Raw genomic sequence first — 18,760 nt, 5'->3', positions numbered from 1 at the left:
GCCCCATGTATGTCTATGAGAACATCGGTGTATCTCAAAAAACATGGCCGCTATCGGCCAATGAAATTTGAGCACCTATAAGACAAGGTTAATGGAGGCTGATCGGAACAAAACTTGATGGGCATGTTTGTCTCATGGCCCTAGAGGTCTGTAAGAATTTTGAAAGAAATCGGCCACTAGTTGGCGCTAACGACTTTTATGGTTCTGTAATCACGTGGTGTTGCACCCATCCACAAAATATGCATATCATTTAATAGATCTCCTCATGCTGAACAACTTTGCCTCTAGAGCCATTGCTGTCAGTCAAATCATTAATTCAATATTTGCAATTATGTTAAAAACCTACTTTTGCGAACTAGTCCCTGGTTTTTTCCCCAATCAGAACCAAACCAGTGCCAAAATGTTTTCTGTAGTCTGAATATGAATATTCATTGAGAAAAAGTTGAAATTTCGATTTACAGTTGCTAAGGGGTGGAAAAAGATTGTTGTGGGTGGAGCCTATTTTACTAAAAAGCCTATAACTCAAGAAGGAAATGAGATATCTTCAACAAACTTGGAACACATGTGTATGGGCTCATTCTTTGGTCTCGATAAAAAAATCGCGACATTTAACCAGTTGGTGGCGCTATAATGTGAAAAAAAACATGAAAATAGCTATAACCACACGACCGCTAGTCCGATTGACCTGAAAATTGGTATGCAGTGTCTTGGCCCAACGTACTTTATAAGTCTATGAGGACATTGGTGTATCTCAAAAAACATGGCCGCCATCAGCCAATGAATTTTGAGCACCTATTAGATGGGGTTAACGGAGGTCGATCGGAACGAAACTCAGTGGACATGTTTGACTCATTGTCCTAGAGGTCTGTAAGAATTTTGAAATAAATCAGCCACTAGTTGGCGCTAACCCAAAAGGGAAGCTCAAAAATTCACGAAAATTGTTGGGTATATGTGGCATAACATGCTGATGAAGCATGCAAGGTTTTAAAGAGATCGGACTATAGGTGGCGCTATAACTGTTAAAAAAGCTTTAAAAACCACGCATTTCCTATGGTAAATTGCCTATATTGGCTGTGAATGGACTTTTCCATCTATTGTTTCAGTGTTTAAAATCTTGCTAAAAAAAAACTTAATGTCTTTAATGCCTATGTGCTTTAAAGGCCTTAAAGGCTTGAACCCCGCTAAATGCTGCTTGCAGCTTTAATTATTATTATTATTCTCCGGTAAAACGCATCGTGCAGCCAAAACCGTAAGGGCTGGAGCGTTGAAACTTTGTCAGATGGTAGTCCTCACTCTGGGAAGACCCTCAGGAGGTATGACCCCGATTAGCCAATAGGTGGCGCTACAGCAACCAAAAGCGTGAAAAGGCTCATAACTCCTAAACCGTTTGGTCCACACTCAAGTGTCTTATATCATTGGAAAGCTGAGTCCTTGGCAAACAAAACGTATATCTCCGATTTCATTTCCGGTAGGGAAATTTTTCCACCATTTTGAATTTTGTTGAAAACCTACTTTTGCAAACTAGTCCCTGGTTTTTTGACCGATCGGAACCAAACCAAGGTCAAAATGTTCTCTGGTGTCTAATTATCAATATTTATCAAAAAAAATTGAAATTTTGATTCATGTTTGCTAAGGGGCTTCAAAATGGACGTTCAGGGCGGAGCCTATTTTACTAAAAAGGCTATAACTCAAGAAGGAAATGAGTTATCTTCACCAAACTTGGTACACATGTGTAAGGGCTCAGTCTTTGGTCACGTTAAAAATATCGCGACAATTGGCCACTTGGTGGCGCTATAACATGAAAAAAACACAAAAACGGCTATAACCACAGGACCGCTAGTCCGATTGACTTGAAAATTGGTATGCGGTGTCGTGGCCCAAGGTACCATGTATGTCTATGAGGACATTGGCGTATCTCAAAAAACATGGCCGCCATCGGCCAATGAAGTTTGAGCACCTATTAGACAGGGTTAATGGAGGTCGATCGGAATGAAACTCAGTGGGTATGTTTGACTCATGGTCCTAGAGGTCTGTAAGAATTTTGAAAGAAATCGGCCACTAGTTGGCGCTAACGAGTTTTATGGTGCTGTAATCACGTGGTGCTGCACACATTGGCAAAATATGCATATCATTTGATAGATCTCCTTATGCTGAACAACTTTGCCTCTAGAACCATTGCTGTCAATCAAATCATTAATTAAATATTTGCAATTATGCTAAAAACCTACTTTTGCAAACTAGTCCCTGGTTTTTTGCCCGACCGGAACCAAACCAGTCTAGGACAATTCTCTAGACTCTCTAGATAAATATTCATTGAAAAAAAGTTGAACTTTTGCATTTGGATGGCTATAACAGGGCCAATTAGAAAAAAAGCGTGGCAAAATACACTCAAAAGCCTATAAATCCTAAGGGAAAACTCAAAACTTCACGAAAATTGTTGGGTATATGTGGCATACCATGTTGATGAAGCATGCAAAGTTTTACAAAGATCGGACTATAGGTGGTGCTATAACTGTTAAAAAGCTTTAAAAACCATGCATTTCCTATGGTAAATTGCCTATTTTGGCTGTAAATGGACTTTTCCATCTATTTTTTTAGTGTTTTAAATCTTGCTAAATAAAACTTAATGTCTTTAATGCCTATGTGCTTAAAAGGCCTTAAAGGCTTGAACCCCGCTAAATGCTGCTTGCAGCTTTAATTATTATTATTATTCAGCCGAAAAACGCATCGTGCAGACCAAACCGTAAGAGCTGGAAACTTGAAACTTTGTCAATAGGTAGTACAAAAATCGAGGAAAGGTTATCAAATTATGAGCCAGATTGGCCCATAGGTGGCGCTATAGCAATCAATTGCGCAAAATGGCTCATAACTCCTAAACCGTTTGGTCCACACTCAAGTGTCTTATATCATTGGAGAGCTGAGACCTTGGCGAACAAAACGTATATCTCCGATTTCATTTCCGTCATTAAAAATTTTCCGCCATTTTGAATTTTGTTGAAAACCTACTTTTACGAACTAGTCCCTGGTTTTTTGACCGATCGGAACCAAACCAGTGCCAAAATGTTGTCTGTAGTCTGAATATGAACATTCATTGAGAAAAAGTTGAAATTTCGATTCACGGAAGATAAGGGGATCAAAATGGACGCTCAGGGCGGAGCCTATTTTACTAAAAAGACTATAACTCCAAAATAAAATGAGATATCTTCACCAAACTTGGTAAATGTGTGTATGGGCTAATTCTCTGGTCTCGATAAAAAAATCGCGACGATTGACCACTTGGTGGCGCTATAATGTGAAAAAAACATGAAAATAGCTATAACCACACGACCGCTAGTCCGATTGACCTAAAAAATTGGTATGCAGTGTCTTGGCCCAAGGTACTATATAGGTCTATGAGGACATTGGTGTATCTCAAAAAACATGGCCGCCATCGGCCAATGAATTCGAGCACCTATTAGACGGGGTTAACAGAGGCCAATCCGAATGAAACTCAGTGGACATGTTTGACTCATGGTCCTAGAGGTCTGTAAGAATTTTGAAAGAAATCGGCCACTAGTTGCCGCTAACGAGTTTTATGGCTCTGTTATCACGTGGTGTGGCACCCATCCACAAAATATTCATTTCATATGATAGATCTCCTCATACTGAACAACTTTGCCTCTAGAACTATTGCTGTCAATCAAATCATTAATTAAATTTTCGTAATTATGTTAAAAACCTACTTTTGCAAACTAGTCCCTGGTTTTTTGCCCGATCGGAACCAAACTAGTCAAGGATAATTCTCTGGACTCTCTAGATCAATAATCATTGAAAAAAAATTTAACTTTTACATTTGGATGGCTATACTAGGGCCATTTAAAAAAGAGGCGTGGCAAAATACACTCAAAAGCCTATAAATCCTAAGGGAAAACTCAAAAATTCACGAAAATTGTTGGGTATATGTGGCATACCATGCTGATAAAGCATGCAAAGTTTTACAAAGATCGGACTATAGGTGGCGCTATAACTGTTAAAAAGCTTTAAAAACCATGCATTTCCTATGGTAAATTGCCTATATTGGCTGTAAATTGACTTTTCCATCTATTATTTTAGTGTTTAAAATCTTGCAAAATAAAACTTAATGTCTTTAATGCCTATGTGCTTTAAAGGCCTTAAAGGCTTGAACCCCGCTAAATGCTGCTTGCAGCTTTAATTATTATTATTATTATTATTATTCAGCCGAAAAACGCATCGTGCAGACCAAACTGTAAGGGCTAGAGACTTGAAACTTGGCCAATAGGTAGTACAAAAATCGAGGAGAGGTTATCAAATTATGAGCCAGATTGGCCCATAGGTGGCGCTATAGCAACCAAAAGCGCGAAAGGGCTCATAACTCCTAAACCGTTGCTCCTAAGGGTCAAGTGTCTTATATCATTGGAAAGCTGAGACCATGACGAACAAAACGTATATCTCCGATTTCATTTCCGTCATTAAAAATTTTCCGCCATTTTGAATTTTGTCAAAAACCTACTTTTGCGAACTAGTCCCTGGTTTTTTGACCAATTGCAACCAAATCAGTGCCAAAATGTTGTCTGTAGTCTGAATATGAACATTCATTGACAAAAAGTTGAAATTTGGATTCACGGAAGATCATGGGTTCAAAATGGACGCTCAGGGCGGAGCCTATTTTACTAAAAAAACTATAACTCAAAAAGGAAATGAGATATCTTCACCAAACTTGGATCACATGTGTATGGGATCATTCTTTGGTCTCGATAAAAAAATCGCGACGATTGACCACTGGGTGGCGCTATAATGTGAAAAAAACATGAAAATAGCTATAACCACACGACCGCTAGTCCGATTGACCTGAAAATTGGTATGCAGTGTCTTGGCCCAAGGTACCATGTATGTCTATGAGGACATTGGCGTATCTCAAAAAATATGGCCGCTATCGGCCAATGAAATTTGAGCACCTATAAGACAAGGGTAACGAAGGCTGATCGGAACAAAACTTGATGGGCATGTTTGACTCATGGCCTTAGAGGTCTGTAAGAATTTTGAAAGAAATCGGCCACTAGTTGGCGCTAACGAGTTTTATGGCTCTGTAATCACGTGGTGTGGCACCCATCCACAAAATATGCATATCACCTGATAGATCTCCTCATGTTGAACAACTTTGCCTCTAGAACTATTGCTGTCAATCATATCATTAATTAAATATTTGCAACTATGTTAAAAACATACTTTTGCAAACTAGTCCCTGGTTTTTTCCCCGATCGGAACCAAACCAATCTAGGACAATTCTCTAGACTCTCTAGATAAATATTCATTAAAAAAAAAGTTGAACTTTTGAATTTGGATGACTATAACAGGGTCATTTAAAAAGAGGGGGCCTGGCAAAGCGTGCTCAAAAACCTATTAATCCTGAATGAAAACTACAAACTTCACAAAAATAGGTGGGCACGTGCAGAATATTACTCTAAAGAAGCATGAAAAATTTCATGGAGATCGGGCAATATATGCCTCTATAAAAGTGAGAAATGTGATGAGGTACCATTGCTTTAAATGGTGTGTTCCCAAAAATTGCTATAATAAACGGCCACCAGAGGGCAGCAGAAGACCACTCATTGGTTCATTCTGGTCAGTAAGCCAGTTTAGAAAATCATTAAAACTACATTGCAAATGACATTTTGACAATGTTGACCAATTAATTTGTTCATACTAGAACGTGGTAAATCACAATAGGATCATGGTAAATCATACTACAATGTGGTAAATTGTGGTAAATCATGGTAAACTATGGTAAATCACTATAGAATCATAGTAAATCATACTAGAACGTGGTAAATCATGGTAAACCATGCCAGAACATGGTAAATCATGTTAAACTATGGTAAACCATGCTAGAATCATGGTAAATCATACTAGAACATGGTAAATCATAGTAATATATGCTAGAATCATGGTAAATCATACTAGAACGTGGTAAATCATGGTAATATATGCTAGAATCATGGTAAATCATACTAGAACGTGGTAAATCATAGTAATATACGCTAGAATCTTGGTAAATCATACTAGAACGTGGTAAATCATGGTAATATATGCTAGAATCATGGTAAATCATACTAGAACGTGGTAAATCATAGTAATATATGCTAGAATCATGGTAAATCATTCTAGAACGTGGTAAATCATGGTAAACTATGGTAAATCACAATAGAATCATGGTAAATCATTCTAGAATGTGGTAAATCATGGTAATATATTCTAGAATCATGGTAAATCATAATACAACGTGGTAAATCATGGTAAACTGGTAAATCACAATAGAATCATGCTAAATCATTCTAGAATGTGGTAAATCATGGTAATATATGCTAGAATCATGGTAAATCATAATAAAACATGGTAAATCATGGTAATATATGCTAGAATCATGGAAAAATCATAATACAAGGTGGTAAATCATGGTAAACTATGGTAAATCACGGTAAACCATGCTAGAACATGGTAAATCATGGTAAAATATGCTAGAATCATGGTAAATCATAATACACCATGGTAAACTATGGTAAATCACAATAAAATCATGGTAAATCATGGTAAACTATGGTAAATCACAATAGAATCATGGTACATCATTCTAGAACGTGGTAAATCATGGTAAACCATGCTAGAACGTGGCAAATCATGGTAATATATGCTAGAATCATGGTAAATCATAATACAACATGGTAAATCATGGTAAACTATGGTAAATCACAATAGAATCATAGTAAATCATACTAAAACGTGGTAAATCATGGTAAACCATGCTAGAACATGGTAAATCATGGTAAAATATGCTAGAATCATGGTAAATCATAATACAACATGGTAAACTATGGTAAATCACAATAAAATCACGGTAAATCATACGAGATTGTGGTAAACTATAGTAAATCACAAAATAATCATGGTTAATCATACTAGAATGTGGTAAATTGTGGTAAACTATGGTAAATCATAATAGAATCATGGTAAATGAAACTGAGCCAATGAATGTTTCTCTGCTGCCACCCTACTGGTTAAATTAGTCATTTTGTTCTATAATTCATATTTAGACTTTGTAAAGTCACTATTATAACATTTAAAATCACATTTTGTCAGTTTATCACTTCATTTCACCTGATATCTCTCAAATTCATTCAGTGCTTAAAAACCTTTCATACAAAAGGCGTCAAATGCTTTAAATACCTACTTTTGCGAACTAGTCCCTGTTTTTTTGCCCAATCGGAACCAAACCACTGCCAAAATGTTCTCTGTAGTCTGAATATCAATATTCATTGAGAAAAAGTTGAAATTTCAATTTACGGTTGCTAAGGGGTGGAAAAAGAATGTTGTGGGCGGAGCCTATTTTACTAAAAAGGCTATAACTTAAGAAGGAAATGAGATATCTTCACCAAACTTGGTACACATGTGTATGGGCTCATTTTTTGGTCTCGATAAAAAAATTGCGACGTTTGACCAGTTGGTGGCGCTATAATGTGAAAAAAACAACGACCGCTAGTCCGATTGACCTGAAAATTGGTATGCAGTGTCTTGGCCCAAGTTACTATATAAGTCTATGAGGACATTGGTGTATCTCAAAAAACATGGCCGCCATCAGCCAATGAATTTTGAGCACCTATTAGATGGGGTTAACGGAGGTCGATCGGAACGAAACTCGGTGGGCATGTTTGACTCATGGTCCTAGAGGTCTGTAAGAATTTTGAAAGAAATCGGCCACTAGTTGGCGCTAACCCAAAAGGGAAGCTCAAAAATTCACGAAAATTGTTGGGTATATGTGGCATGATATGCTGATGAAGCATGCAAAGTTTTAAAGAGATCGGACTATAGGTGGCGCTATAACTGTTAAAAAGCTTTAAAAACCATCCATTTCCTATGGTAAATTGCCTATATTGGCTGTGAATTGATTTTTCCATCTATTATTTCAGTGTTTAAAATCTTGCTAAATAAAACTTAATGTCTTTAATGCCTATGTGCTTAAAAGGCCTTAAACGCTTGAACCCCGCTAAATGCTGCTTGCAGCTTTAATTATTAATGTTTTTACTCTACAGTTGTTAAATGTATTTATTTAAATTCATTGTTGTACTCATAAAATTTCTTCAAGGCTGGCAGGTCTGTTAGAGTAAAGCAGGAGCAGCTCTGAGTTTATTTTGTTTATTTAAAATGATCCCCATTAGCTGACATCGAGACGACAGCTAGTCTTCCTGGGGTCCAAACAATACATACAAAACCCAATAATTACAATCACAATTACTCCAAATATATCATATGTAAATACACATGAGAAAAAAAAGAAGAATATATATATATATAATAATGAAAAACAACATAGCACATAATACAACCTCACTCAACCAAGCCAGACAATATTATGATATTGAAAACAAATATAGTCTTTTTTTAAAACCAGTTTTTCCCTTGATTTCACGAACCCTAACTGGAAGATTGTTCCAAAACACAACTGACCTATAAAACATGGTCCTCTTCATAAAGTCAGATTTAGGTACGGGTAAAGAAATCTGTTGACTATTCGCCCCTCTTGTGTAATGTGAATGCATATCTGAATAGTAAATTATATTATAGTTCAGAGTAGTGTTGTAGTCAAGACCACCTAAACCGAGACCAAGACAAGACCAAGACTTTGAAGGGCCGAGACCAAGACAAGACCAAGACTTTGAAGGGCCGAGACCGAGTCAAGACCAAGACCAAGACAGGCCGAGACTGAGTCAAGACCGAGACCAATGCATGACCCCACACTTATGATAAAATGTGGAATATGCATATGATTGGCACTTCTCTCATATGTGTGGGTGTGTAAGTGTACCATGAGAGAAGTTTTGATCAAATAATCAAAAGGCATTGCAGCTTTGTGGGAATTAATATTTTTTCTATATAAGCAAATAACACTTAACTTTTTGTCAATGGGAGGCACTGAAGACGACGTGTCCATATTGTTTACAGTCTATGGTGGACACAAACACCAAACTGACACTAACAGAGCTTTGTGTTTTGTTTTGTGAAAAGCGCTCAATCCCATTTTAAAACTCAAAGTTCCCTAAGAATGCTAATCTGGATGAGGTATCAATCTCAGACACAGTCCATTATGTCTTAAATGAATGTGAATAACAGGAGGTGGAATATGTATCATACAGATATTAGTATGCTGCTTAAGCAAATTATTTTATATATGTACATATTTTTCATTTACAAATTGAAAATGTTATTGTGCAGCTTTATTGTGCAACAACAAGGAAAAGAAACCCTGTACTTGCATTTTTTGATTAACTACAGTTTGATTTAACAAATATCTCACATGTGCAGGGTTTTTCCTGGGTCAAAAATGGTCTTTGGTGGTGGCTGACAGACCTACACACACACACACACACACACACACACACACACACACACACACACACACACACACACACACCATTTTTTTTTTTTAAATGCAACGAAACAATCATTTTTTATTATCTTATGTTTATATCTCCTATTATGTATGATCTCTTATCTTGATGTTTCTTTTGTTCCAACAGGTTGAATTGTTTTGGTATATAATCATATCAATATTAGAAATAGCATTAACAGTTAACAAATAGCCACATTTTCTGCCATATACAATTTAATAAAATGATCAGCTAGCTAACAAACAAATTTGTTCTGTTTTCACCTCACTCCAGTCTAAACTAAATGATTTTAGACTATTTATTTTACTACACATTCAACATACATAAGCTGAAATACTGTGGATAGTTAAAACTAATAAATCTTACTCTCCACTCTTGCTAAATTGGGTAAGCACACTTGTGTTCTCATTTCTGAGGTGTTCTGAGTAAATGATTACCGTATTTTCCGGACTATAAGTCGCTCCGGAGTATAAGTCGCATCAGTCAAAAAATGCGTCATGACGCGGAAAAAAACATATATAAGTCGCACTGGACTATAAGTCGCATTAGGGCAGAGCTGGAGCCACGCGCATGCGAGCACGCGAGCACCCGCGCGCGCATGCGAGCACAGGCCTGCTCGCGTGCACTCGCTCGTGCCCGCTTCACTGCATAACCTGAGCAGAAGAAAGAAAGTTTGAAGTGAGTGAGAAACTTGTAAGGGACTGGCGAAAAGCAGAGGTTACTTTAACTGTGATGAAGAAGAAAAAGAAATCTACTTGCGGACTGTAAGCAAGATGGCCAGAGCTGAAGGAACAAGTCCACAGACGCTTGAACTCTCTGCCGGGAGAGGCTCAGCCACGCGAGACGAACGCTGTGAGACTCGTTCTCCGCTGCATATTTTACAACATGCTGTTTGTGTTTTGCAGAATAAGATTTTCTTTATGGGGGCATTTTGTTTGTGTTCAGTCTTTCTAAGTTGTTGTCTATAAGTAAATATTAGGCTACAGGAGCAGCATAGAGCGCATTCTCGCGGCTATATGTTTATTCTTGTCAGTCAGTATGAACTAAATTTGATATATAAGTCGCACCTGACTATAAGTCGCAGGACCAGCCAAACTATGAAAAAAAGTGCGACTTATAGTCCGGAAAATACGGTAAACTGATTCGTTCAGTTCATTGTTGAACAGATCAGTTCTTATTACCGTCGTTAAAATGATTCGGTTCAAATGAGTCATTTGGTCGTGAATCGGACATTAGCAGACCCGTTGTGTGTGAATCACGGCTGTCAGAACATCGCGGAAGGTTTGTCACACAGAAAACACTTCATAACTGGATAGAAATTGTTTCCTGTTTATTTAATGTATGATTTATGTCAGCTGTTTAGCTTGTCAAACGTTTTTTGAGCGCATGCAATTCACACCGAGCGGTACTTCAAAACAGTTGTCCGAACGCGCAACGTTCAACATGGATTCGGTTTTCTGAACTTTTGATTTAGCTTAATATGTGAAGTGTCAGAGAGAGCTTATCTGCTTATTTTGAAGACAGAGAGAGTGAGCGCAGGGTGGAGTTCTCTGCTCTTTATATGCCTTCAGCTGTGGTCTTGACCGGTCTTGAGACAAAATCCCGAGTCTTCGCCCGAGACCGAGACGAGACCGAGTAAAAATGCGGTCGATACCGAGACGAGACCAAGACCTTTAAAAAAATGTGGTCTCGAGACCGGTCTCGAGACCAAGACCGATCTCGAGTACTACAACACTAGTTCAGAGTCTATTTCACACTCAGTTAAAGTGACAGGGCACTGTTCAAAATAAACATGAGCGGAGACGAAGAAGCAGCAATAGTTTTGCTGTGTTTTCTCAGTATCTCCAGGAAGAGAAAGAGACAGAGTTCTTCATCTGCAGTACCTAGCTGTGTGTCTGTGAGGAGTGACCGATCCATGGGTAATCCTCCTGGATTCAGTGAAGCAGTGACTCCTGATCAACTCTGAGCATAAAGATGGAGTTGGTGAAATGAACTTTGATCCCAATGTCCAGATATAAGATACTAATTGTCTAACGAAATCTCTGGTGTCAGATTGAGGATGAGGTTTTGGTTTCTTCATCATCTCTTAAAGCTCTTAGTGAGTTTGTTCCTGGTCTCTGTCACCTTGAGCTGCTCGCTGGAGGATTGAAAGACACGGTTTTCCTTTTCTCTGTGTTTTTCTCTGTTTTCTGTGAAGCTGCTTTGGATCAATGTGCATTGTGAAAAGTGTCAAACTGAAACTGACATTAATGCATTAATTATACAGAAAATACAAGATTGACATCTGTATTAATTTAGATTTTAATTTATTTTTCATATTTCGTAATCTGTTCTTCTTGTTATTTCAGCAGAGTATATGGAGAGCGAAGCATCTCTGGAGGAGCCTTCTCAGTCTCTCGTCTGATCAACACTTTCACAGCTGTTACGGCATCCCTGAATAGATACGATCAACTAATAAATGATGACCTCCAGAGAGTCAAAGACAGACACAAGACCAGCATGAAGAACAAGTATGAGAGATTAATTGAGGGACTGAAACCCCAGGAGAACGAAGCCCTCCTGAACAGGATCTACACACAGCTCTACATCATAGAGGGAGAGAGAGGAGGAGTGAATAAAGAACATGAGGTTTTACAGATGGAGAAAACAGCCAGAACACAACACTCACAAGACACTCCAATCTACTGCAATGACATCTTTACAGCCTCAGCTGAACCAGGACGTGAGGAGAAACAGCAGATCAAGACTGTTCTTACTAAAGGCATCGCTGGAATCGGAAAAACCGTCTCTGTGCAGAAGTTCATTCTGGACTGGGCCGAGGGAAGAGCCAATCAGGATGTAGATTTCATGTTTGTGCTTCCATTTCGAGAGCTGAACTTGATCCGAGATCGTAAGTACAGTCTTCACAGACTTCTGCTGGACTTTCATCCTGAACTTCACGATCTGAACTTAAGGATTTATGAGGAGTGTAAAGTTGTGTTCATCTTTGATGGTCTGGATGAAAGCAGAATCACACTGAGGTTTTCAGACGCTCAGGAAGTTTCTGATGTGACTGAGACTTCATCAGTGGATGTGTTGATGTCAAAGCTCATGAAAGGAGTGATGCTTCCCTCGGCTCTCATCTGGATCACCTCCAGACCAGCAGCAACCAATCAGATCCCCTCCAAATACATCAACCGTCTGACAGAGATTCAGGGATTCAATGAGCCTCAGAAGGAGGAATATTTCAGGAAGAGAATCAGGGACGAGCATCAAGCCAGCAGAATCATCTCCCACATCAGAAGAGCAAGAAGCCTCCACATCATGTGCCACATACCCGTCTTCTGCTGGATCTCATCCACTGTGCTTCAAAAGCTCCTGGAAGTAGATCTGAGTGCAGAAATCCCTCAAACTCTGACTGAAATGTACATCCACTTCCTGCTGATTCAGATCAACATGAGGAATCAGAAGTATGAAGAGAGAGATCCAGAGAAACTCCAGCCATCCAGCAGAGAAGTGATTGTGAAACTTGCTGAAGTGGCTTTCAATCAGCTGATGAAGGGCAATGTGATTTTCTATGAGGAGGACCTGAGAGAGAGCGGCATAGACGTCACTGACGCCGCAGTGTATTCTGGGATCTGCACTGAGATCTTTAAGGAGGAATCTGTGATTCATCAGAGGAAAATCTACAGCTTCATTCATCTGAGCCTCCAGGAGTTTCTCGCTGCTTTCTTCCTGTTTTACTCTCATGTGATCAAGAACAAGAAACCACTGCATGAATTCAGATCTTACTGGTTTGGTGAAGTCTCTCTGTATGATCTACAAACATCAGCAGTAGATAAAGCCCTCGAGAGTAAGAATGGATGGCTGGATCTGTTCCTGCGGTTCCTGCTGGGCGTCTCTCTGGAGTCCAATCAGAGACTCTTACAGGATCTACTGACACACACAGAGGAAAGCTCAGAGAGCATCAGGAGAACCACACAGTACATTCAACAGAAGATCAAAGATGAACATAAACTCTCAGCTGATCAGTCCATCAGTCTGTTCCTCTGTCTGCTGGAAGTGAAAGATCAGACTCTGTCCAGAGACATTCAGGAGTTTGTGAAATCAGACAAACACTCAGAGAAGAAACTCTCTCCTGGTCACTGCTCAACAATCGCCTACATGCTTCAGATCTCAGAGGAGCCGCTGGATGAGCTGAACCCCAGGAAATACAACACATCAGATGAGGGCAGAAGAAGACTGATACCAGCTGCGATCAACTGCAGAAAAGCTCTGTGAGTGTTAATTATTCACTAATGAAGAATCATGTTTAATTATGAATAATGAGAGGTTTTCTCCTATATAACGAGCTCAGAGTCTTAAAGGGCTCATGATGTGCCTTTCCATTATTTTAATGTGGAAATTAAGCATTCAGTCAAGTTAACATTATTTAGAAAATGGATTTACACTATGATTAACCCCTTACCTGTCATCTTCTGATTTGGCAAATGGAGCATTTAGACATGCTCATAGTATAAAGACAGCTGCTTGTACGGTATTCTGAATATACAAATAACCAATATATATTTAGAAAGCCAACACTTGAGAGTTTACAGCTGAATACTCATAATTACTCAGACAGTTACTAATATAGAGATATATAGGCTGAAACATACAAATTAAATATTTATCTTCATGTATAAAAATATTATGTGAATGTAGTATAACGACTTATAACTACAACTAAATTGAAGGCACAAGTGTGTTCATGCTTTATTTAAAATCTGAGGCTGTTATGGCCAAAACTTAGCCTGACAAGCCAGACCCACATCAAGATGTTTGGTCTGGAAACTCACCTTAGACAGGGCTCAGTCCGAGGGGCGGGATAAACGGTTGTCTTTCAAACTCCCTCTGCACGCGATAGGATAGCGGTACACCAACCGGAGCAACGAAGGTGAAGGGGAGCTCGCTGACTGATTAAACATTCGCCGTATCCGGTCGGCGAAACTCCGAACACATCTTCCCTGTTTAAGAATGACTTCAGTGCCGCTCTTTGTTCTTTTCTCAGAGAAAAGCTTAACTCCAAGTCTTCCGGAGGCGCGGGCAGAGCTGATTCGAAAGACCGCCGCCGTTCGCCAGTTTCTGTGTTACTAGAAGCACGCAAACGCAACTCGGCCGTCGTCATTATGGCCCCGCCCGCCGACTCTATAGCCTACCTACACGATGTGATTGGGCCGTCCAGATTCTGAGGAATACAGCTCAGATAGGAATTGAGAGTTGCTAGACCACACTTGCGGGCAAATTAAATTTGCTGCCGCTAGGGTGCGTCTAGATTTCTAGGCTACCCAAAACTATGAATGTTATGAAACATTTTCTAAGATCATGTCTGGATTGTTTTTTTAGATGTCTTTTATCAGATAAGTTTATTGGCTTGAAGACACGTTTGCAGTCTTTTCTCTAATATCTGGCGAGGAGAGCAGCTAAATTAATGTTACAATGTGCTCACTCAACGATCATTTCACACTTTTGAAAGTCTGAGACGTAATCCTCATTATTGTTTTGTTATGAATCTTTTGTTTTGTAACAGCCATTATTCAATACCATTATTCATAGCCAGCTCTAGCTCTTTGGTTGCCCTAGGCGAGATGGAGTTTTGCGCGCCTCCGCCCCGCCCCACTCATTTTTATCGTCTCTAATTCAGCACATGTCTGTTCCTAGGCCTACCCCTAACCGAGAAGCACTTATTATTAAACACGTTAGACGCTTTATTTCCACTTTTCTAATATTTTCTCACTTTTTATTGAAAATAAATGCCTTTCCGATCTGATATGTGAAGGGAAAAGGGAATAGAGCGAGTGTGGCAAAAGGCGGATTCGAACCTCTGATCGATATGCGTCAAAACTTGATGACATGCGTCTTACCCCTACACTATAGCCACTGTAGAGAGTATGGTGATTTCCGTAATTTTGTCTGGCCCAATCAATCTTTAAGTAGCCTAAAACACATCATATTTGTGTTTAATGTAAATAATATGGCATCTATCGTTACTCCAGTCAAAAAAAAAAAAAAAAAACGAGAGGCCCCACTTTTTATTTGCTCCCGACACCCATGTAGATTGCATACTTTTCATAACTAACGTGCATACTTTATCCATATTTATAACAAACTGGACTTTTGATATTTAAAAAAACATCCATGTAGGTTATTTTAGATTATTGTCAGTGAAGTTATGTTTGCAATATGTAGTAATACGTAGAAAACTAGAAAGTGATAGCGTAGTGACAATATTAATAATATTTATAAAATAAATATTAGTTGATAATATTGATAATACTAAGTAATTTTATTTTGTTTAACAACATATTGGCTGAGATAAGAAGACTAACCTCTATACTGGGCTTTCTTTCGATTTTCTTCCTTTCTTTTTTTTTCTTTCTCCGTCTCTGTGCATCCGCGGGTTTAGACGTCTCATTTTTGATGAACGCGCAAGATGAGCACTTGCCTGACCTAACGCCTGAACTAATAATCAATAATCACCATCAATTCAATCTAATAATCAGGTTGATAAGTATGAAGGGGCGCCCTATGATGATCATGTTTAATAAACATTGTTATATTGTTCCGATTCTATGCTTAATGGGAAGTAATGGGCGGCACTAGAGCGCGCTCGCGCCCCTAACACAATTGTCGCCCTAGGCAAACGCCTAGCTCGCCTATAGCAAACCCCGGCCCTGACAGTATCATTCAGTAAGCTACAACTATCTAGAGTCTTTCTAAAAGAAAAGAAAACTGAAGGCACATTCTGTGAATTATTGTAACATAAATAGACAAAGCTCTTATTGCAACAGGTGCATTACAGCTTCAGTTAGCATTAAACTACATATCCCAATTTAAAACATTAAAATTACACCTTCATTCATCTCACTTTAGAACACTATCGAGTGTTTTTATTAGTTTCCTTTCGCGATATAATGGGATTTTCATTCAAATGGTGATGTTAAAACATGTTATATTTATCATTTTATATGGAGCTAATCGCTACACCTGTTAGCAGTCATAATGTAAACATCCATTATTGATATAAAATAGCTGAAATCACATGAACAATCACACAAAACCTTATTCCATAGTTAGCGTGTGTTTATTAGCTATTTAGTTCACGCGTAGAAATGTCGAACAGACTCGTTCTTCACAGAGCCAGAATGAGGAAGTGTCCGAGACAGGAGGTGCGCGTCGTGCAGAGGGCGGTGTTCAGCAGTAAGATGAATGACACCTCAGAGGGCGAATATCATTAAGAAGAGAGACAGAGAGAGGTCTGCGCATGTTTTAACTCTTATATCGAAAAATTCAGTGAGAAATTAATAGAAATTGTATTCTGTATGACGAAATATTTTGCAAACATGTGATATGTCAATATTTCTCCAAATATGAGGACTTTTGAACTAAGAGCTAAACTGAAAGCTGTTCTTTGCGATCTGTGTAAACGCAACTGAGCCAGTGCAGACGAGAGAGAATGAACGTGCGTCTGATAATCTATTCAAAATATCATAACGGATCGATAATAATGCACTCCTGATATAAATTAAGAAATTAATGTCACTGCAACCCAGTTTTATCATAAACAGTGTTCAAAAATCGAAGCTGGAGTCTTTAATCTTTCTGATGATACTGAGTTTGTCCAGATAAAGTAATATGGTGTGATGTTTAACGAGCAGTGAATGTTGAACAATAGTAATCTGAGGCCGTATATGATCTTTGAATTGTAAGGGGTTAAAAAAATTCACAGGCCTGGTTAAACGGATTAGTGGAGACTATTATACATTTATTATTGATATTAAATAATATCTTAACTTCTGGGTGACAACTGTACATTATTATTAGCTAATATATATGAGGGTAGTTTTGTTGCATTATTCCAAAGAATTAGATTGTTATCCACAAATAAATGTGAAAAGATTCACAAAAATTAAATACATTCACAAATAAATAGAATGAGATCCACAAATGTATCCAGGAGTTTCACAAAAATGTATAAGATTCACAAATAAATACAATGACATTTGTGAATAACAAAAAATATCCACACAAATATTTTTATGTCACAAACACAACTCTGCCTTGCGGTCATTTGTGAATCGGTTCCTGTGCATTTGTTGATGGCTTCCTCTACATTGGTGGATCTCTTCTTGCACATTTGTAAATCGCAGCACAGCACATGGATTTTGAAACCTTTCTAGCCTCTAGACTCACACAAATCCACAAACAGGTAGACTCCACCCACCGTCTACTTAGGCCAATCAGATAACAGCCATATTGTGCTGACCAATCATATCACGTTCCCTTTCGTTCAGTCACTCCGACGTAACGTCAGTGACTAAAGAATGGGGGTTTCGCTTAGAAGCCTATCATCTCCGGGACTAGAAAGCGCCCAATGGCAGTGCCAATGCCATGGGCATGCGAGATTTGCATGCGTAACTCCGCCTACCCACGTGGGTATATAAGGAAGTAGCTGGCATAACCGCATTATGTTTTAATGCTTCGGAGCCAAGGGTTACATACCTTTCACTCCTATAAGCCTTCTGAGTTAAGTCAGTTCTTCAAGACGATCAGGATCTTCCAGTCGGTGTTGGTGTTCGGCGCGTTCCAGCGGTCACATACTTCCTGCCTGCTGGTCAGACGATTGGTTTCCAGTTGGTGTGTGGTCCCCTGGGCGCTTCGGCATCGACTGCGAGGTTAATCGTCTCACAAAAGAGCTCACACGTGGCACGTCCTTTTCAGGATGTCTCGCCCGTGTGCGTCTGGGTGTGGCCGGTCTCTACACTCTTCTGATGGGCACTCGCACTGTCTGGCATGCTTGGGCTTCCAGCATGCTCAGGCGGCGCTTGTGGATGAGTCATGTTCCCACTGCGGGAACATGGCCATCTCCGTGTTGCGGTCGAGACTCAATGATCTCCGTGTGGCCGCCGGAGTGAGAGTCCCCTCCGTCACCCTCCGATCTGACGTGTCTGCGGCCTCGGTATCATCCGGTCCGCGGGGCGTCTCTTCGGCTGGTGGCCAGGGTGACCTGAGGGTGATGGTGTGGAACACAGCTCCAACGCTCATGCCTCGGCCCACACCCCCCTCTGTTGCACCGGTACCCGCGAGCGTTGTGATGGAGCCCGCAGCCTCGGTTTCGACCGGTCTGCGTGTTTCGTTCGGCGCTCCAGAGGAGGACGAGATGTCGGTGACCGCATCACAAGGTGGGCTAGAGTCCTCCGAGGATGATGATTCGGCTGTGCTGCCGCCTCCGGACGCGCCAGCATTGTCCGAGTCGGACCCGGAGCTGACAGCCATGCTTGCCCGGGCGGCCGCGGCGCTTG

At 39.6% G+C, this 18,760-nt stretch overlaps 3 protein-coding genes across 4 annotated transcripts in view; all 3 read left to right on the top strand.

Moving 5' to 3' along the window:
* The window catches only part of LOC137075783 (uncharacterized), a 58,896-nt gene extending 47,052 nt beyond the window's left edge, over positions 1-11,844 (top strand). Inside the window, exons 3-5 of the mRNA XM_067444737.1 lie at positions 11,280-11,385; positions 11,493-11,652; positions 11,789-11,844. Of these exons, the coding sequence (XP_067300838.1) occupies positions 11,280-11,385; positions 11,493-11,652; positions 11,789-11,844 (322 nt within the window). The remainder of the gene's footprint in view (positions 1-11,279; positions 11,386-11,492; positions 11,653-11,788) is intronic.
* LOC137075054 (gastrula zinc finger protein XlCGF57.1-like) overlaps positions 1-18,760 on the top strand; it is a 421,471-nt gene that overhangs the window by 146,411 nt on the left and 256,300 nt on the right. The gene's annotated exons all lie outside the window — the stretch shown is intronic.
* The window catches only part of LOC137075047 (NACHT, LRR and PYD domains-containing protein 3-like), a 40,332-nt gene continuing 33,436 nt past the window's right edge, over positions 11,865-18,760 (top strand). The window contains exon 1 of the mRNA XM_067443217.1: positions 11,865-13,696. Coding sequence (XP_067299318.1) covers positions 11,940-13,696 — 1,757 coding nt within the window. The 5' untranslated portion in view covers positions 11,865-11,939. The remainder of the gene's footprint in view (positions 13,697-18,760) is intronic.

Source organism: Pseudorasbora parva, chromosome 5 (assembly GCF_024679245.1).
Source record: "Pseudorasbora parva isolate DD20220531a chromosome 5, ASM2467924v1, whole genome shotgun sequence".
NCBI classification, from domain to species: domain Eukaryota; kingdom Metazoa; phylum Chordata; class Actinopteri; order Cypriniformes; family Gobionidae; genus Pseudorasbora; species Pseudorasbora parva.
Note: the sequence above shows the minus strand (reverse complement) of the source record. Positions and strands in the feature narration are given on the sequence as shown.